Source organism: Melanotaenia boesemani, chromosome 20 (genome assembly GCF_017639745.1).
Source record: "Melanotaenia boesemani isolate fMelBoe1 chromosome 20, fMelBoe1.pri, whole genome shotgun sequence".
Classification (NCBI taxonomy): Eukaryota; Metazoa; Chordata; class Actinopteri; order Atheriniformes; family Melanotaeniidae; genus Melanotaenia; species Melanotaenia boesemani.
The window spans coordinates 8430025-8452358 of record NC_055701.1 but is presented as its reverse complement, the minus strand read 5'-3'; the positions used below and the strand labels follow the sequence as shown (position 1 = coordinate 8452358).

General features: G+C 39.2%; 1 protein-coding gene across 6 annotated transcripts in view; it reads right to left on the bottom strand.

Annotated features, from left to right (window-relative positions):
- Positions 1–22334, bottom strand: part of LOC121631349 (apoptosis-stimulating of p53 protein 1-like) — a 55206-nt gene that overhangs the window by 16089 nt on the left and 16783 nt on the right. For 5 of the 6 annotated variants that reach the window (XM_041972203.1, XM_041972201.1, XM_041972202.1 and 2 more), the window contains exons 3-5: positions 19818–19925; positions 17666–17727; positions 811–906 (exon numbers count right to left, since the gene is read on the bottom strand). In XM_041972203.1, the coding sequence (XP_041828137.1) occupies positions 811–906; positions 17666–17727; positions 19818–19925 (266 nt within the window). Of the gene's footprint in view, positions 1–810; positions 907–5839; positions 6060–17665; positions 17728–19817; positions 19926–22334 lie in introns of those variants that run through there. The other variant, XM_041972206.1, reaches the window with a different exon arrangement.

The window sequence follows — 22334 nt, the reverse complement described above, 5'->3', positions numbered from 1 at the left end:
CCTCTTTCTCTGTATCATGTTGGCACATTGCACAGATGACCTGTGTGCCTGAATCACACATACACACACATGCACATACAGAGGAAGAGGAAAAAGGAATGTTGGCCAGTAGCCACCTATCATTCGCTGAACACACACACACACACACACACACACACTCCAAATAACACATAGCACAGGCTGACTACAGAGTGCAGGAGTAAAAGTTGTGTATTGTATTCCCCTAAAGGCTTATTTATATCCATGCTGCATTAATGTGGTGATGAAAACATAGAAAAAGTTTCTACAATGACATCTGGGAGGCTTTCCAATCCAACAAGCAAGGTTTTAAACATTTAATATAAAACTGCTAAAAATCAGCAGTCTCCAAATTAGTATCTAAGTGTTTTATCCATAAACATGTTGCTAAATGAGAGCAGAGTACAGAGACCTGACTCTTTCCTGGAGTACAACTCTGATTCGACTTCCCAGCAGCTGCAGGTCCTCGATGACCTAATTTCCTGTCTGCTCAGAGGTCATTTCCTAAATGTGGGAATTGGGACAACTGGCCATGATCTGTGGCACTGTCTCACATAAAACTTCAAGATTAGTGGTGACACAAAGACTTGAACGGAGTGCTTTTCCTGTCACCCGATCACATGTCCTGTTTCTAAAGAAGACGCATGGGCAAGGACTCAAACACGCGCACACACACACACACTCACACACACTCTTTTAAGGCTGCAGTCGACCTTTTCGGATGCACTCTAATGTAGAGAACCTTACGCTAACTGACAGGCAATCCATTGCATATGTGCGTGCATACGTTACCTTGGCAACCAACATCTGCTGCTGAGCCTCGATTTGTTGCTGTTGTCTTGTGGCCATTTCCTGGAGCTCAGAGAGGGTCAGCTCCACACGGGGGACCTGCACACACACACACACATATAAAAATACACATACATTAAGCTGTTTATTTACACAGTATGTCCATGAAAAAAAAGATGGGTGTTTTCCCATGTGTATCTATTCACCGTTTCCATCCATTACACATAACAGTGTGTTGGGCTGTCGCTGACAAGATGAAAACCCAAACACTGACAGGAGATAAAACACAGCTGTACACACATATATCACCTCACACTTTAGGTCACAGAGCAGCTTCAGCAGTGTTAGACTAGCAGCTGGTGGCCTTGGTAGAGTGACTGAAATATAGTTTTAGTTCGGAGGGGGTGAAATTGCCAGAACGATATCTCTACCCTTCATCACATCGATGTGAGACACATCAGCGTTTGCTGGAAAAAATATAATCACAATCATCAGTTGTCATCGATGAGGAGTGTTTAATTCAAGACAAACATTTCTAGGAAGTGTTGTAGACACATCCAGCTACATCCTGCTATTGTGTATGTTCTCTCTCACACACACATACATACTGCACTCGGTGTGTTACACTCCTAGTGCACTTGGAAGCCAGACAATGCTAAATGAAATATAGGCTGGTGTTTTGTGTTAGTGGCCAGTTTGCCAGTTGAACTGTAAATGTCCAAAATGGCATTTAATGAATGGCGTAAAGACAGGATGTTTAATGGAAAGTAAGGAAATGTGTGGCTAAAACATCACTAACTAAAACATTAATATTACACAGTTTCAGCAGAGTAAAGGATGTGAACAGACACAAACACATACAATGTAAAAGTGGGAGCACATGTGACATTGTTTTGGAAAAGCTGAGCTTCTCATGATATCATTGATGGAAAGTATTTTATGATATGCTGACCCCAGCTGTTAAAACCAATATCCATCAAAACAAAAATGACCCCATTAAGCCATCTGAAAACCCACTGATTGATATTTTCCTTAAAAAATATTTTCTATTTTATCATTTTGTAAGTCCTGTTGGTATGTAAACATTCTTGATACTGTGATTTTATTATCCACTGTCACTACAGTGCCTGTGCAGACTGTTTAAACATCTTTAACTCATTCCCAGTAACTTTTACAGATTACAGTAAAGGTGTAGATGGTCTATCCCAGGGTATTATTAGTTTCTATCTTTCGAACCACATCTCAATAATTCAAGTTATTCATTTACTAACAATTACCCCCTTTCTATTCACTGAGCCTCACCTCAGACTATTTAGAGCCCCCACTAAGAATGCCCACTTCACACTTTGAATGATGATGATCCACACTTATATAGCATCTTTTAACCTTTTCCAAAGCACTTTACATGTGACACTCATGCAGTGCTTCTTACAATAAATATGTATAAGTAGAGTATAACACTATTATACCTTCCAGATCGAATGCAACCAATCTACAAGTTTAACTGTGGTCATTTGACCTCTGTTAAAAACCATGTGGTACTTTCATGATACTCTTCTTACTCATTTTAACTTCATCTGGGTTTTTGTAGGGCTGCTCCTACAAAGTTGTAATTCATTGAGTTGAATCAGAATAACCTTTATTTCTCAGTAGTTCATGGGATTAAATAACATAGATGTACTTATCTATTCATCTTCCTGGTCACTCATTTAATATTTTTAAATTAAATAACTGGGATTTTAATTACAAAACAGAAGTGGCCTAAAATAAAACCCTGAGGAACCCCAAAGTTAATATGTTATCTATGGACAATAGTTCAAGCAAGAAATATTAGCATAAAAACTCATATCTACAGCTGGAAAAAAGTCAGGCTGGTATTTCAGTTAGCCAGGACATGATACAGAAGGTAGGATGTGGAAATTTCTGAGTTCTGGTTCAGTACATCAGCAAAAACAGATGAGTCTCCTTGCCTATCTATAATGAAACTTTGTGGAATTAAACAGCAACAAATACAAAACATAGACTTATTATATCTTTTTTCAGACTTAATATAAGCTAGCTAGCTGGGTAAATTTCAAGAAGTCTGGACTAAACACTAGAGGCATTATTTTTTACCACATCCATCCCCTTGGGAAAGCATCTAAAAGCTTTCAGAGTTTCATTGCATATGGAAAAATGTTTTATTTGTGCAAGTATTGCAATCTTCCCCACATCTTTGTGAAAAAGTTAGCTCTAACATAGATGTTTCATATTTGATTCATGGAGTTCCGAGCATCACAAAAAAACCATTTCGCTACCTGAATCTGTATGATCATCTACAGATAATCACAAATAAACTACGGGATATGCAGTTGTAGAGACTGTACATAAAACAGGACTTAAAGTCTTGTATTTGCACATTAGCATTCTATTTCCCTGAATTATAACTTTTTTTTAGTCAGAAAACAATTCACATGAATTAAATTAGGGGTACTGAAACCTCTATAAATTTTGTTAAAATGTTTTGCACATCTCGGCTGATTCTTTAGAGCCATCGCTCAGGGAGGGACTTAAAAAACACTCCATTATGATGAGCAAAGACCTTCGGTTATGGCACTTCCTAAATATGAAATCACTAAAACAAATGAAAGCTATCAGCCTCTCAATAACTCAGGAAGAGGATGCTAAAAGTCTGGCAGCATTAGTGATGTGTTTATTATCAGTATAAGTGATTAATGACACTAATAGCCATGCTGTTCTACAGACAGAATCATTGCCTTCAGGTTGACTTATATAACTCTTAGAAACATAATGCTGACATGGCATTCTCCAACATAATGCAGACTACTTCATGTTTTAGACAATGGCATTATGCACATTACATTCATAAGTAGCACATCATTAGCTAAATGCTGACCAGTGGGATCCTGCACATCCTCATGATGATGTGCATTTTGAAGAGTCTGCAAATACAAAGTGATCTGCAAATGCATTTTAAGGTGATTTTACCTTTGATCTCATGTTGTGCTGGTGTTACATAGTGACATAGTGTGACATTGATATCCCAGGAATTCTACTGAAACAGACTGAGATCGTTTAAATACTGAGGAGTCCTTTACTGGTGTTTTGGATTAATTAGCTGACTAGAGTGTGGCACTTAGAGACCACATCACTGAACCGTTTCACACTACTCTCATTTTCTGATATTTTGATTTGGGGGTTTTCATAAGCTGTAAGCCATAATAATCAAAATTCTAACAAACAAATGCTTGAAAAATCTTACTTTGCATATAATGAGTCTATATAATATATCAGTTTACCATTATAAGTTTTACGCTTACTGTATAATCTCATCAAATAATAGACACTTTATTCTGCTGGATTGTCTTCTCACTTCTTTTACTCATCTGTGCCTTGCAATATTAGATTCCTTCCAGTCAGAATATGGAGAAGAGATGTCTAGAGATGCAGAAATCAAGGCTACTGAATAAGAAAACCTTGGTTCCATATTTTCAGTCTTAAGCTTTGCCGAAATGTGTGACACTTACGAAGCTCTGATATTCATACAGTAAAAGACTTGGTGTGAGTTTTGCAATGGATACACTTGTTTTTTCTCAAAATAACATCCTCAAAAAGCCTCCTTATGCTTCAGTGATGTGCATTTTTTGGGGGGGAGATTATACAAAAAGTAGGACTTTAGGTAACAAGAGAAAAGAATGAGAAAGTATGTTTGCCTAATGAAACAAACCAAATGTGATCAAGAATGACAGCAAATGGTTCCCAACCTAGGGACCCCTCTCGTTTAAAGGGGAGGAACAAATACCAAAGGGGTGCGCAACAAAGTCATGACACATCTACTGAACTATTGAAAGTCTGAGTGAAGTTGAAGTGCATTAAACACTTGTGTTACACACAGATGCGATGTTTGTCATGTGAACAAAAGCTTTTCAAAAGTGCACATCTACAACTCTGTACAAACAGACTGATGTGCTCTGGATTAAAACTAAATACCTATGGACACATCTATCATTCAGTATACTGTGAGACCAACAAGTGGTTGCAGGGTTCTGAGTCAGACTTCTGCAGATTAATGGGGACGTACCAATAACTTCCACTGTAGATGAAGAAATCATGGTCCATGCTTATCTAAGGACAGATGTGCACACTAATGAGGCTAATTTGGGGAATGTAATAAATTGTTTTGGAAGATTAATCTAGTTGTGTTGGAGTGGGTGCAGCTTTGAGAGGTTTTCAGGAACATAAGGCTGGGAAATTACTGAACTGAAGGAAGCATCCTGACCCTCAGTGTGGATAATATGTCACCTAAAAACCTTATAAACACTAGGAAACTTCATTTGGAGCAGGAATGAGCAGTGCTCTGAGGTGGAAATTTTAATTAATGAAGATTTATGTTGACTAGTGGCAACAGAGGCAGAAAAACCCACCGGTCTCCACCACTGCAGTGGTAATTGTTATTATGGGCTGCTTCTGAATCAGCAGAAGGGTTAGCAGGCATTTGATTCTTCAAATTAACTTGTAAGAGCTACACATCCATGCCTACTGTGTTTGCCAATGAATTAACAATAAAAAAATCTTGTACCAAGTACCAAGAATTTAAAAGAAAAATGTCCACTGCCAACATCAATTTAAGATATATTCAATTTTTAGGACTCTGTCATGCACCCTCACTTCAATCAGTAATCTGTTCCATTCTAAATAATCTATGCACATTTTCTAAATTAGTTTGCAAGATTGTCATGTTGCACTAAAGATCACATGTAAGTAAAGACAGTGTGTATTACTGTCTAAGGATTTCCTGCTGATGAATATACAAATGCCTGTGATTCTCTCATTTTAATGCTACCCAAAAAAGAAAATGCACCCCCAACAGCTGCCGAAAAGTTACCAATCCATCCATCACTTGCGTCAAACCTGTATTCTGCTGCTCGTGCTGATAACACGCTGTACAATATCCATTGTAATGTGGTGCTGCGAGCCCACCAGCTGACGTTAACATGCAGTTTCTATCAACCTCCCACTGTGCTGTATTTACCTGCAGGCTGTCCCATGTGATCCTGCAGGAGCGGACTTTAATTTTGCTGCATTGTCCTTCAACAGTAAACTCCTGCACCAAATCCACCTCATTCCACTCCATCCTCACAGCCTCTCAGAGACTCAGCGGACCTTTAAGGGCTCAGACAGAAAGACGCTGACAGAGGACTGGAAAAGAAACGCTTAAAGAGGGAGGGAAAAGCAGAGCGATCCTTATCACAACTTTCCCCTCTCGTCTGCCGGGTGATGTGCTGAGATTTACGACACTTGCTCTCTGTCTCTCCCTCGCTTGCTGAGCCCACGCTCCCTCCCTCTTTCTCTCTCTTTCTCATACAAACTCTCTCATTTATTGGTGTGTCTCACATGACGTGTGAACAGAGTAAACACCACTGACGTGACCATGCATTCAGTTACCAACTAGATGTAGCGTGTAAACCTACACATTTGTACAAAAACACTGGATAAAAGTAATTCCTTGTATTGATTATCTCTCTTTTCTATCACCATCTTTTCTCTAATTGTTCTCTTTATCGCTGCATCACTGGATCACCTTCTACTTTTCTCCTTTTTCCTAATACCCATCAATATCCTTATCTGCACTCTATCATCGCTCTTTCTTCGGTCCTTGTCATGCCTCTGCAGCTGGCTTTTTGCTGCAGCGACATGCCCCTTTTCTCCCTCTTCCCCCCTCTCACACCTCCCTTTTTTCTTTCTACCACTTTCTCTCAAAAGGGAAATCACTGCACCACAGCCTGATGGGGCTCTCACTGCTTTTGATCAACCTTCACCTCCCATTCCAGATGTGCATTATGAGAAAGATGATGCCAGTAAATTGTAACTGCTGGCGGTGTGCACAGAGATCTCATGGTGTTGCCAGACGCAGCCAGGGGAGATAATGTATACGCACTCACATATACACACACGGACAGAGCTAACAGCTGACTCCTGCTGCGTCACATTTTTATCCTCTCTTTCTTTGTCTAGCTCTCTGCAACACTCAAACACACACTCTCACACAGTGGCATGTGACCCGAGTGCTGCGTCACATATTTCTTTTACACAAGCATATATCCAGTAATTAAAGCTGACCAGACTTTTTTTGCCAGTGTTGCTGTTCTGGGGGAAGGCCTTTGTAGATGTGTGTGTTTGTGTATGTGTGTTGGACTATGCCGGTGGTTCCCAAACTTTTTCTGCAGGGTCCCCTTTTCACCAACAAAAATAATGTCACACACACAATCCCACTATCACATGTACCTCAATGCTTGCAAAAAATGTACATAGAAATGTGCCACAAAATAGTCTTTATTGGTTGCTACTTCATTCATTTTAATTAAAACCATGTCAGTGGCAGAGGGAAGGATAAATCACTCTGCTGTAGTGTGAGGTGTTTAAACCAGGAAACTAAACTACTTCAGGTAAGTTGAGCATTTGATAAGACAGATGCTGCTTTAGTAAAACAGCGCTGTGAACAGTTAAGTAATTTGTTTCTAAAGTAATCAGCAGGTCTATCTTTGTGTTCAGGATGAGTAGCTCCAAAATGGTGTTGTAAATTGTTTGGCTTCATACTGTGAGACATAGTTTTGTTTTAGTTGAAATGCCTCTTGTTATTTTGTTATCCTTTGCCCAGTGATGCTTTTACAAATTTGTCCATATATTACTAGCAGTGCAAAAACTATAAGTTGTATTTAGCCTAGTTAAAGGGGGCCCAGAGTTATATAACCAAGAGCACCCCAGACTGCTCTGCATATTTTTGAGACTTCCCCCAAGCGGCAGCAAAATGCTGTAGCATGTAGATGTGCATTTACGAAGCCACGGAAGGATCCGTTATTCTGGCTCTTGTCTCTTTATGATCTCCTTCCTATAAGTTCCCATCTGATCTGACTGCTCAGCTGATTGGTCAAAAGAAAAGTGAGACAACTCCTCGTTCTTTGCTGGTGTGCCAAGCTAGCCACTTGGTAGGACTTGTGCAAATATGGCAGGTGATGTCATGATACAGCCATAGCTATATTTCAGTTTGGGCTTCTTTCTCTGTCATTTTTTGTATTTGTATTTTTTTTGTGCGAATGATTGTGTGTCATCCATTTTCTTTTTTAAATTATTCATCTGCAAGACGCATGGCTTCAGCTTGGCCATTGCCTTCATTTGTCTTCTGCCAAGTCACTAAAGATAGCTGCTATTAAGCCACTCCTAAAGAAAAGGACTATAGATGCCTCTATAATGAACAACTATAGACCTGTCTCTAACCTCTCTTTTATTTCCAAGATTATTGAGAAAGTTGTATTTCACCAGCTTAATGACTTTTTAAATGCAAGTGGAAATATTGATAAATTTCAGTCCGGCTTCCGACCTCATCACAGCACTGAAACAGCTCTGGTCAAAGTGTTAAATGACATTAGGTTGAATACTGATTCTGGTCAAGTATCAGTCCTGATTCTGTTGGATCTCAGTGCTGCGTTTGACAGTGTAGATCACAGAATCCTGTTGCACAGGCTGGAAAACTGGGTTGGACTTTCTGGAGCGGTCCTTAACTGGTTCAGGTCCTATTTAGAAGGCCGGAGTTATCTGGTTATGATCGGCAGCTATGAATCCGAGCGAGTGGCCATGACTTGTGGAGTCCCCCAGGGGTCAGTCCTTGGACCTCTTCTGTTTAACTTGTATATGCTCCCTTTGGGTCAAATATTACAGAACTATAGCATTAATTATCAAAGTTATGCAGATGATACACAACTTTATGTGTCTCTGTCACCAGATGACTGCAGTCCAATAGACTTATTGTGTCAGTGTCTGGAACAAATAAACACCTGGATGAAGGAGAATTTTCTAAAATTAAATGAAGACAAAACTGAGATTATTCTGTTTGGTAGCAAAGAGAAGAGGGTCAGCATTGGTAAACACCTGGAGACTCGGGCTCTTAAAATCACCGACCAAGTTCGTAACCTGGGAGTGTTGATAGACTCAGATCTGACTTTCAGCAACCACATCAAAGCTTCACTAAGAAGCTTTTTACCAGCTCAGAAACATTAACAGAATTAAAAGTTTAGTCTCCCAGAAAGACCAAGAGAAACTCATCCATGCATTCATCTCCAGTATAGGCTGGATTACTGTAATGGTCTTTTAACAGGACTTCCTAAAAAGAGCATTAAACATCTGCAGCTCATCCAAAACACTGCTGCTAGAGTTTTAACCAGGACTAAGAGATCTGAACACATCACACCAGTTTTGAAATCTTTACACTGGCTTTCAGTCAGTCAGTCCTGACTAAACATGGAGAAGCAGCATTTAGCTGTTATGCTGCAAACAAGTGGAACAAACTGCCAGTGGAGATTAAACTTTCACCAAATGTAGACATTTTTAAATCCAGGTTAAAAACATTTCTTTTCTCATGCGCCTATGCGTGAAATCTGCACGGAAACTTTTTAACTTATCTTGCTTTTAATCATTTTAATGTAATTTAATATTTTATTGTGATTATGTGTTGATTATGACTTTTACTATTCTAAATATCTGTAATGCCATTGTTTTATGTAAAGCACTTTGAATTGTCCTGTACATGAAATGTGCTATACAGATAAACTGCCTTGCCTTGCCTTGATGTCTGGTTCTTCTGCAACAGCCTGCCGCTAAAGACGCAGCAGCATCTCACTTCCATCCTCCTCCAAAGCAATTTCTTGTGACATGTTTTCTGGCACTTACTGTGCAAAGACTTTCTCCTGTTTCTTTATTTTAGTGTTTAATAAGTAGGTGCATCAGTTCCCATGTTTAGAATTTGCCTCGAGTCTGATTTGTTGAAAGCAGATGTGGCGTGATGTCTTCTGACGGCTCCCTTTGGTGCGGAATTTAGCCTTTGAATCATTTCCAATCATTTACATCAAAGGCAAAGTAAAGGAAAGCATAACCACTTAGAAGATGACACTTTCTGGACTCAGCCTCTTACAAACTGCTTGCCTAAAGTCAATTTCAGTCAAATCTGGCAACACTGGCAGTTTCAGCTGCAAGCTGCTCTCTCATGTTGCTGCGATCACAGCTATAATCTGAAGCACATGGGGATATTTGACCTTCTTAGTCTGTGTGTATTAAATTTCCCAACAGGTCTCAAAGTTATGGATACACACAGACATACACACACATTGTTCTGATCATATGCCTGTCCTATAAAACCTATTCCCTACCCATCTGCTGTGCGCCTCCAGTAAAAATATTCCTCCTATGCTATAGCAACAGCCCTCAGACATTCCTTAAACCTCAGCAGGACCAAACGGGAAAACTCTGTTATCAGAACGCTCCAGTAAACCACCTTTCACACAGCAGGGTGGGCTGGTGGTTGCAAGCATCATCCTCTAACTGATAGATCAAATCTTTCAACCTCACCGCATACAGCTTGTTCATCAGCTGTGTCCTTGAGGAAAGCCATGAACAGAATGAAATATAGAGAAACATCTCAGTTAAAAAGTACCAGTGTTTATAAAAGGATTTCTATAAACCCCTACCACAGCATCACCAGGACTAACATGAAGTCTTTGATGTCTACAGACTTCCCTGAACCCAGACTATCACATTTACTACCGAGTGATGGCATACAGTTAAAACATTCTCCTTAATCTACATCAACACAACACTGACATATGTGTTTAGTCAAGAGCTCTCAAAGCCATAGAAACACACCTGATTTCTCAATATATCCCTCAGCAGAGCTCCCACATGCAGCTGGGTGGCGTAGAGTTACATGCAGTTGGATCAACAAACTGAGTTCTGTGTGACAGTCCTGGTGGCTGTTCTGAGGTCGGAGGTGAGGTTTATTTGAGGGTGTGTCAGGGAGGGAAACACTCAGCCTGCAGAATGCCAGAAATGTTTTTCCAGATTTCTTCAGAAACTAGTATTTCACACACAAAGGTTGAATATAACACAGTAAATTGCAACCAAGTACTTTGATGCTGACCAACTTTGCTTAAAAATGCTGACTAAGCAAAAGGCATTGTAGCACCATTCCAGTAGCAGCAAAACGGCCCAGATCTTAATAAAATGAGAGGTTCAGTTGACACTCAGCAATAAAAAGTGTTATCACTTAAAGAAGCAATATAAGAGGCTCATGGATGCCTACTAGGATGGTGAGTATGGTGAAGAAAAAAAAAAGGGTTAGGTTAAATGCTGGTGAGAAAACTAAAGGTTTCCAGTATGCTATATACTTTTTTAAATATTTATTTATTCGTTGCAAAACCCAAAAGAATAAAACGGAACAAATCAGAAAAAATGCTGCAGTGTCTGCTCATATATATTAGAAATAGAATAAATAACAGACTTGATAAATAGAAGCTGGAAGTTCTCTTCAACAACCAGGTGAGCAAAACAGCCTGAATCCTATAAAAAACTGTCTGCATGACAGAAGAGTCAAAGGTCGAGCATGACCGATATGTACTTCATCAAAACTCCCTATCAAAAAACATGCACGCTTTCCTGTTGGCACAAGACAGCAATCTGGCTAGACAGAAAATGTAGTATGAGCTTGTTTTTGCACAGCAACTAATCAAGATGTGTTTCTACCTCTGAGGGCTATTTCAGACAGGGGGTTTAACAAATCCTGTTATAAAGCCTGTGCTCGAAGTTTCTAAATCTTCTGATGTCTTAACCTGTGTTGTCGGTTCCAAAACACTAGCTATGAAGTAGCTAACACAACCCTGTGTTGGTTAAGCCAAACCTATTAAGGGCATCACCCACTGAGCCCCCCAAAATCACGATGGAGATGACCAATAAAGGAAAACAGCTGCGCCTGCAACCGTCTGCTGTGATGCTTGGTGAAGCAGTTCCAGCCAAAGTCAACACATAAGTGGATCTTAAACACAGCCTACAGTTGGTTTGTTTTATCTAATTACTAAACTTAATAAGCTTATTATTATATTATATTATATTATATTATAAGCAGATGTAACCCGTCCGCCCCCAAGCATACCTGGGTCCAACTGAAAACAAACTATAAAAACATTCTTCAGACTGATAAAAATATCTCATATGCACTTTAAAAAAAAATCTTCTGGTAGCCATAGGCTCAGCGCAAAGTGGTATACCTATTTCACAACAAATAAGAAGATGTCGAAGAGATGAAAGACAGGTTTGGGGTGACTGCAACAACCCCTTATCCCTATGGAAGATCTCACGGTGACCATCAACTGGGACCACCCAATGATGAAGGGATCACCAGAACTGGGCTCAGACGACTGCAAAGCCAGATCGCAAAGGCAAACCTGCAAATTGAATACTTAAAACTGAAGAAAAGAAATCTATGGAGAAATAGGCTAAAATGAATTATGACATTGCAAAACAAAGTGTTTTTCTTTTCTTTTCAGGAAATGAAGCATGTAATTTGGAATTTGCAAAGGAAAAAAATTAAATAAAGAAATTTTTGAAAATTGATTTTTTTGCTCATTTCTTTAAATCAAAGTGGCTGACAGATGTGATCATGCATATGGTGACCTTCCCTCAAATCAATTATGTTGGAGATATGTTAGGCATAGCCTGAACAAAACCTACTCCCTTACCATTTAGTCTTGGTTAACTTAGCCAGCTAAACCAGTAAACCTGCTTTTTGGAATATCCCCTAGATACTCTCTCAAAAGGTGACTTTTACAACTTTAACTCACAACTCCATCTCTGTACATCAAAACCAAAACAGTCAGTCACTCTTTAAACAGCCTGTGTGAAAGGAGCTGTTAGAAACCACATGCACCCCTTCACAGCACTGAGTTCCTCCATTGGGACAACATGTTCCATCATGGTGCAAAAACAGCTTTGGGATGGCCTGAGGACCACACAGAGACCCAAAACATTGACCTCCAAAGAGGTCGGGGAAAATAATCAAATCCTAGATGCATAAAGATGTAGGCAAAGAAAGACCTAAATCAAAAATGAATTGATAAGGTAACTTAATAATTGATTAAAAGCAATGAGAGGAAAGTCTCCTATATGTCTACATGCACAACATGGCTGAGTGAGAAATTTGACCTGTGCCATCTGCACTAAAAGCAACAGATAGAAGGATTTGGAAGGACCTACAAAATACTAGGGTAGATGGATTTAGTGCAGTAGCTGGTCAAGGTTTGCCACACATGGCCTTTCTAATTGCGTTTCAAAATCCAGATTGTGATGCATTATAAAGTTAAAACATTTCCACCTCACAGGTACATCTGAATCCATCATCTTAAATTTTGGCTGAGAATGACCACTATATAACTTGTGTAATTAAAAAAAACATCTTGTTTTCTCTACAGGTTAATATACACTCACCACTTTATTAGGTCCACATGTTAAATAGATTGGCTGTTGTGTTAACAATCACATGGCAGCAACTCAAGACATTTAGTCATGTAGACATGGTCAATGACTTGCTGAAGTTCAAACGGAGCATCTGAATGGGGAAGAAAGGGGATTTAACTGATTTTGAACATGGTATGGTTGTTAGTGCCAGTCGGTTAATTGTCAACCAACAGGGCTTTTCCCATAAATGTTACAGAGAATGGTCTAAAAAAAGAAGAAAACATATCTTGTAAGCAGAAGTTGTCTGGACCAAAATGCTGATGTCACAGGTCAGAGGAGAATGGGTAGACTGGTTGGAGATGATATAAAGGCAACAGTAACTCAGATAATCACTGGTTACAACCAAGGTATAAAAAAAATACCATCTCTGACCACACAACATGTCCAGCTGTTGAGTGGATGGACTACAGCAGCAGAAGACCACACCAGGTGCCACTCCTGCCAGCAAAGAACAGGAAACTGAGGCCAAAATTCACACAGACTCACCAAAACTGGACAATAGAATGTTGTCTGGTCTGATGAGTATTCATTTCAGCTTCAGATGGTAGGGTCAGAAGATGCCGTAACAACATAAAAGCATGGATCCATTCCACCTGGTATCAACAGTACAGGTTGGTGGTGGTGTAATAGTGTAGAGGGACATTTCTTGGGCCCCTTAGAGTCAACGTGGCATGGTCTAAACACCACAGGGAGCTTTTTTGCTGACTATGTCCATTCTTTTACAACTACAGTGTAGCATCTTCTGATGGCTACTTCCAGCAGGATAATGCACCATGTCACAAAACTCAAATCATCTCCAACTGCTTTCTTGAACATGACAATGAGTTCACTGTACTCCAATGGCCTCCACAGTCATCAGATCTAAATACATCAGAGCACCTTTAGGATGTGGTGGAACAGGAGATTCTCTTCATAGATTTGTAGCCGGCAAATCTGCGACAGCTGTGCGACGCCATCATGTCATAGAGCAAAAATGTTGGAAGAATGCTTCCAACACCGTGTTGAATCAATGCTATGACAAATTAAGACAGTTTTGAAGGTAAAGAGGGTCCAACTGGGTACTCACATGGCGTACTTTATAAAGTAACCGGTCAGTGTATCTGAAAATAAGCTACAAAATCTTAAGAATTCAACCAGTTTTATACTGGCCATGAAAATGACACAGTCTGGTTTTGTGTTTATGGAACACTGACTTATCCTCAATTCTTGGAAGTCATTAAGAGGAGAGATGAATTACTGTAATTAAAGATCAACAAATCTAAAACTGCAGCACAGTAAAGTAATCTCTTTCTCAGTCACACATACAGCTGTCATCACTGTCAACTTGACATCACTCTGTGGCAAGACACAGCATCTGGTGTGTGTTTGTGTGTGTGAGTAAGTTAAGTGAGAGCTTCTGGATGTGATTACATGGTGCCAAGAGTTACACCCTGACTTAGAGTCATACATCCACACACACACACACACACACACACAGACACACACATGCAGAAGCAAAATAACACAAACCAAAAGACACATGGCCAAAAAAAGCCACACCCTGCCTGCACATAGCATCGAATGCGTCTTCACAACATGTGGGCCACACTGTGCTGAGTCTGTGACACACACACATAAGGACATGAACACACTGACACTCAGATAAATTATCAGCCAGTGTGTGGGTTGGACCATGAATAAAGTGAAAGAATTTATTCCAGAACTTTAAAGAAGGCAAGAAAGTAACACCCACTCATGTCTCTCCTCTACTTTCACACCTTTTCTCTGTTTTTCTATTAATCTATTATGTATGGCAGAAAAACAAACTGACATTTTGTTGAGATTAACACACACAGCATCACACAACTCATCTAGGAGGAGGAAGTACATTTCCAAAACTCACCCCCACTCCTGCCGGCCTTGAACTCTTTTTTTTTGTAGTCTTAAACCAAACCAAAAAAAGTAGAAGACGAAAGACGGAGACCTCGAGACGAGTGTTAAGGAGTGAGTGAGGTGAGATGAAGAGGAGAAGAAGGAGGAGGAGGAGCTGTTTGGCTGGGTAACAATCCTCTTAACCCGGTTATGTCATGGGACCAAGCTAATCCTACCTTCACTGACTGACCAGCACACACTGGCTGACTGACAGGACCAAACTCTGAATTGCGCACACATACGCAAAAAGACAGTGGGAGACTGGTTAACCGAGGCCCAAGCGAGACGTACAAAGCAAATGTCTGGTCTGGGCTTAAGTACAATGGCTAACATGGCTGAAAATAGATGTTGGTGACAAAAACAGTGAGCAAGAGGTCAGCTGCTCTTTTTACAATATGAGTCATTGTTGTGTGAGAAAAATAACAGGATGAATCCAGCAAAAACACATTACAGTTAGCTAGCAGGGATGAATCAGGGCAGAAAAGATCAATGTACACACTAATTGTATCTATGAAGTCTATACAGTGTGTAATTGTGTGTGTTTGTGCATGCAGTTGCTAGTACTTCCTGGTAGAGCAGTATAATCATTACTGTCACTAATCCAAGGATTAATCTGCTAGACAATACCCACACACAAGCATCTCCATCCAATACATAACACATAAACACTCATGTATTCATAAAACTATTTTAAGAACTGAATCAGTACTTCCCAAAATAAAAACCTGGGAATATTTAAAAATTTAGGCACCACTGCTTGTAAACTGGGATTTTTCCTTTAGTAGCCACAAAGCTCTTTGCTTGTAACTTTATAAAGCCTAAAACCGTAAAAGATTTTAAAGAAGTATTTCGTAATTTTTTTGTAAATTTTAGTGGGAAACAGCCCTGCTCTGAGTGAAGTAAGCACATCTAAAGCTCACTAATTAACACTGGCTAGATCTGATTTGTTTCATGTGCACCGTAAAACAAACAGCTTTAACTCTGCTGTTCTGTGCTGGAACGTTCCTTCCCGTTCAGTTTCCAGAAACACAACAACACAGACAAATTACAACTACAAAACACAAGAGCCTCCAGGTTTTCACAGAACAAAATTTAAACTAAAAGAACAGAAAAAGGAGCAGTGAAAGAAATGAATAAAAAGAAAGAAATTCTGAGCATAAAAATAAAATAAATTAAAACATTAAATAAAAAAATAAGAAAAAAAAACAGATCCAATTATGTAATAAAAAAATTCAAGAAAAAATTGAAAGGACTATTTTTTTAAATCAATGAACTCAATTGAATTGTTTGCGTTTTCTTTGTTTTGTTTACATTAAGTCAAATATAATTTTTCTTTTAGTGACTTGCTTTCTTTTTTTGTAATATCTGCCTTGTTGGGCTTTTTTTGTGAAATGTTTTTTTATGTGTTTTGTTTTAGTCTTTTTTCTGAAATTCCTCAATTTTCTTGCTGCATTTTATTTGTTTCCTATGTTTTTTTTTTAGAACAAACACTATCTGAATTCCTGTTTTCTTTGCTTGTCTGTTTTTATAAGGGCTGCGTGTGAGCTTGCACAGATATAACATCCTACTGCAAGCTCAAATTCTTCAAAGTCATTTGATTGACGCAAAGAAATTTACACCACAACAACTGAAGCAGGTACAATCAACACCTGAAACACCAACATCACCTCCTGGTAATCCTTGGATAGATATTTTTCTGATACAAACAGTAACTGTTGCATTGAAAAAGGTCTCTGCAGTTGGGTTTAGTAAAACGTTTGAGAGAAACAAAATAGTTTCTTCTATAATCCCACAGATTGCTGTTGAAGCATCCTGTAGCCAGCAGCTGTGCCCAGTCCTCTCCGTATCCTTTCTTCTAAGTCTGGTGTACACATTTTTAACACACTGATGAAGCTAGCATCATTAGCTTTTGACTGACACCTCATATGAGCCTGCAGGAGCTGCCCTTTATGTCAACAGGCTGTGACAGCAAAGAATATTTTTGTAAGGAGCATTTGGACATACTTTTAGAAAACCCATTTATTTTATGTGCTATTAGTGTCAAACTTGGACTAGGACTGGTTAAGACATCAGGTTGTTGTTTGATAATGTTTTTTTAATCAATAGGTTAGACAGACATCTACAGTGATCTGTTCACAAATTAAATTTGTAGAGACAAAATATTTTTGGTTTAGGTGATTTAAAACATCTGTAACTCAGTTGTTTCTATCTTTTACTTACAAAAAGGACCAAAATCAAGCATTTATAACGCATGTTGTTCTCAACAGAGCTCGATTTACTTTGGGTCTGCCATGGATAGTTGCTTAGAAACTGTATTGCCTGTATGTGAAAGAGTTAAAGGCTCAAAGAAAGAGGTCATTTTTTTGTAAAATGTTGGTTCAAATGTTTTTGTACAATAAAAAAAAAGCCCAAATTTTATTGCAAGGACAGAGATTTTGATTTCAATCATTGACAGCAAGGCTGTATGATACACACTTTTGTCATTGAGAGGAATCAAAATTTCAGTCGATGAAGTGACCCTGGACTCTGAGGGTGAGCCTATTACAAATGTACAACTCGTCCTGCATCGTCACCCAGACAAGCAATGCTGTGCGTCTGTGTGTCCACCTACCTTGTCATTGGCACTCTCTGCTGCCTCTGTGGTTGAGCTTTGCTCTGGTGCTTGCTGACTTCCTGCATATAAATGAAGACAAATGTGACTCTGAGAATGGATCTAGATGAGTTGAACTGTGTGACCTGGCAGATATGTGATTAACACACTCACCTACACACAAAATAGCACAAGAACTTGTCTTAAAAAAATACTTCAAAAGTCTTTCTTTTCTATTTTTTCCCCATTTCATAATGTTTGTGTTTGTTTACGTGCTGGGCAGCAAATTTTGTTTTATTGTGATTAATCACATAAAACATTTTATGTGCTAAATTCAACAATAAATGCAGGAAAGATAACACTTTGCATAGAAACTCTGTGGAACAAGCGCAGTACGTCAGGAACGAGTTTTTAGCTTCTTTCCGCTTGTGGATGGAGCAGAGATGACCACACACAACACCGGTTTCATGTGGGCACTGCTCACCCCAAATGGCTGAGATGGGAGATGACAGCCAACCCAATCCAGCTACATTCTTGTCACAACAACACTAAAATAAAAGATTAAAGGATGCTGGATGCATAATAATACATGGTTGCATGGATTATTGCACGTTTCAATACGATACATTAAATGGCTGAATAACAAACATCTTCCTCGTATTACTTATGCCTTTTGTAATCTATAAATAGCATAATTCGCTTTAAATCTACCCAGACCAGACAGGTTCAATCTCCCCTTAATCTCCTGTAGTTCTTTTACTGACTGAAGTTTCACCTTCGGTCAGTAAATCCACACAAAGTAGTTAAAACTGTTTTTCTTTTTTGTCTTTACAGTACAGTGCTGCAGTGGCATTCAGAGTCCAAACAAGAGTTTGAACACCAGAAATAAATCAGGGCGACATGCATGATCAATTGATTTGGTTGTGGAGCAGCTAATTACCTTTGATCCATCCCAGTGAGGACCGTGTGCTCTCCACTAAAGGACTCAAAATGCAGGGATGAAATAGAACGATGCAGATTTAGTCTCTGAGCGAAAGGTGATGCCCTGTGTGGGAGGCACAGGCACCTTTAATAAGCCACAGAGAGCACACAATGCTAAATTAGCCAGGGAGGAGGTAATACATTAGAGTAATATGAAGCTCTGGTCCATGGAGAGCAGTTGAAAAGCTATTCTATGACATTAGATAAGAAGCCAAACACATGTTGGCAGCAAAAGAGCAGGGATAGTTTGCAGCTGCAGGGGGCTACATTAACCCGCTCGTCCCTTAAAAGCACAGATGATGCTGCTGCTTTTTGTGATATTGCATGTTCTGACAGATCAAAAGCACATCTGTACTGCAGAAGCAACTGGGACCCAGGGGAAAAGAAGGAAGAAGCAGTCTCCTCTCAGCTACAGCGACCAAATGAGCTGCTGCTCTTTTTCATCTTATTTCAGATTTGGCCCTGCTGCTTGGAGACAATATTATAAATTTCCAAGCAAATAAATTGTGACTGGGTGGAAAATCTGTTTACCGTCAGCCGAACGTTTGATAGCTGTCGCATAACTATAATACCAATAAAGGCTTAAAAACCCAAGAAGCAATCAGAGAACAGAGAAACTTAAATGATGTATGACTCAGTCAAGATAAAAAAAATGCCTGTTATGATTAATTCATTACTCAGAGAACACTTCACAGTTCACCAGCATACGATGATAATGAGATTCTAATGAACGATAATTATGTTTTTAATGACTGAAGCATAAAAAGGGAGCACACCAGCAGGTGGTGAGGTTGTCCCACCCCTTTATAGAGCAAAGGAGGCGTTAGAGCATCAGAGATTTGGAACTAACAGGCACAAATATTACACAATCATTCATTCATTGCTTTTTTTTCTTTGTCTTTTATCATGGTCAGTGTCACAGAGGTATTCCCTGCAGCACTGAGTTATTTAAACAGCTTTTTTTTTCAATATTATCTGTCCTTGTCCCCTCAGTGCTGCCCCCAATCAGTTATATAACTCTAATCATCTTATCTGGCTAATTACTGACCGAGTCACTGGCCTAACTTTTAAACCTCTACACACCACTGAGACTGGGTTGTGTGTTCTTGGATATTTGAATAGTCACTTTTACTTTTCTACTTTCGAGGCAAGCTTTAAATAGTCACCAGGTATATGTTTGTCTCTGCTGTACCTGGAGGCCAGGGGGGGCAGTGTCTGAGGTAGAAGCTGACCTCCGGCCTCCTGGCTCCCCACTGCTGAAGGAGATCCAACAATAACAGCTCCTGGGGGAGAGCACGCTCTGGAAAAAATTTTAAAAAAAAAGATGGTGAGAACATGTTTGAAAAAGATCCACTAATTGTTGAATAATGAATGTCACATTAATGTGGTGTGGTAATAAGAGGGCAAAAGAGGATGATTCATATATTAGTTCATTATGCACATCACATAACACTTCATTAAACAGCACATTTTCTCCTCACAATGTTTTCCTGCTTCTCTCTGCTGGCTCTAAATGCACAATCTGTCAGCACTTTAAAATTATTTGGTTTGATGTCTTATAATAAAAGTAAAATGTCAAAAAAAACAAAGTGAAACCATCTGCAAATCCATAAGCGAACATTGTATTTAAAATATAAACAGAAAGCATATTAAATGTTGAAAGTGAGACGTTTCACTTTATTTATTAATAAAAAATATTACGTCATCTTAAATTTGATGTCAGCAGTACTTCTCCATCATTAAGTAGCAAAGCTTCTTCTATTAACAGCGCTCTTTGGGAAAGGAATATTGTCTCATTCTTGTCTGATAAGGGATACTAGCTGCTCAACAGTCTTAAATCTTCTTTGTCATTTTTTGTGCTTCATGATGCTCCAAATGTTTTGAGCTGGTGAAAGGTCTGGACTACAGCCAGGCCAGTCTATAACCTGGACTCGTCCAGTACAAAGCCATGCTACTGTAACAGATGCAGTATAAGGTTTAGGATTGTTCTGCTGAAATATGCAACATCTTCTGTAAAAAAAAAAAAAAAAAAAGTTGTCTGGCTGAGAGCAGATGTTGCTTTAAAACCTGAATGTGTCTTTGAGTGCAGATGGTGTCTTTCCAGATTTACAAGCTGCATGCTTCCGATGCACTTGTGCACCCCTATCAGATGTAGGCTTATGTAGTGAGCGCTGTTTTACATCTAAGCTTTGCAAAATAAATAAAATAAAAAAATAATAGAAAACAAAAGTGATGACAAAAAGTGAGCAGATATAAATAAATAAAGGACAGCAGTAGTGTGTAGCCTATTTTCCAGGCCTATTAGTTCCCACATTAGGACAGCTAACAGCAAGACCGTGGGTGTCGCCATGTTCGACAAAACAAGACCGGATGTTTTGAAAATAACATGAAGTTTAAGTCTCCCATCACTACGTATATAAGTAAAGAAGGAACTCGTAATAATGGACTGAAAAAAGTGAACTATGGTCTCTCAATGACGACATTTCTGCAATGCAAATAAACACATCAGATCCTGTTATTAAAACTATCTGCTTACACACAATTAATTAATTTTTAGTGTCATAAAAAGAGACTCAATGATTTCCCATCCATGTGTAAAGCATGCTTCAGGTTTTCACATTGCACATGTACAGGACTGACTAGCTGTGTAACCGAAAGAAACAGTCTGCATTTTAAACACATGTACGGCATACGACCGGAGCAGAACTAAAGCTACAGAAAGCTCAGCATTCAGAAGCAACATCACCGTAAAAATGCATCAGCCAATCAAAGCTGAATGCACACACATGTGTGTTAGCGCATCAAGCCACACACAATCACTAACCACAAAACCACTTATGCCCTTGAGTCATGGCCTCTCATCACACCGCAGCACTTTGACACACAATATAAACCACCATTTATTATGTGCTGCTTTACACTGTTGACCTCTGAGACACAATAAAGCTTTAGAGCCATTTTTAGCACGTCTGACCGCTCACTCACACCACAGGGCTACACATACACTCTGTGGTGTTAGTAGATCACTGCTTGGACAGCTATGATTGTAGAAATGTGGGCCATGCTTTAATGGAAATGGTCACTCTGGTCTGTTCAAGCTCATAGTGTCACAAGATACACAGAAAGCACTCAGCACTGTATTGATTTCACAAGCTGTAGACGCACCATAGGTCTGACTCTATTTATAATTAGCTTTAAAGCAAGTGATCTAGGCCAGTTCACACTGCGATTATCCTGTCATATAATACCAGATTATAATCATGTACACAGTCTAATCCTCAAAAGACAGGCTGTCTGTATTATTATGCGAGTAATGGACTCGGGCGAATGATGCATGTGCATGTGGACATATAGGTCAAATCACTCTAGGAAACCCAGAAAAACAACAATAATCTTACTTGGAATTATCACCTGTAATGATGTCCAAAAGATCTAATGGCTATGTAGACCAACTTACAGTAAATGTCTAACTTATTTAATTGCTTCTTACTTGTGCCTGCATTGACCAGTCTGTCCCATTAACCCACAGAGGATGCTGCTCTCTGTGTTTCTACACGCATTTAAGTACAAAACTACATTTATGCTGCAGAAACAGGCACATCGCAGGAGGAAAAGCTGTCTCCTGTCTCTAACGCAGGCGTCCAAATGAGCTGCTGCTCTTTTTTTATCTCATACCAGATCCCACCCTGCTGCTCATAAACTTTTTATA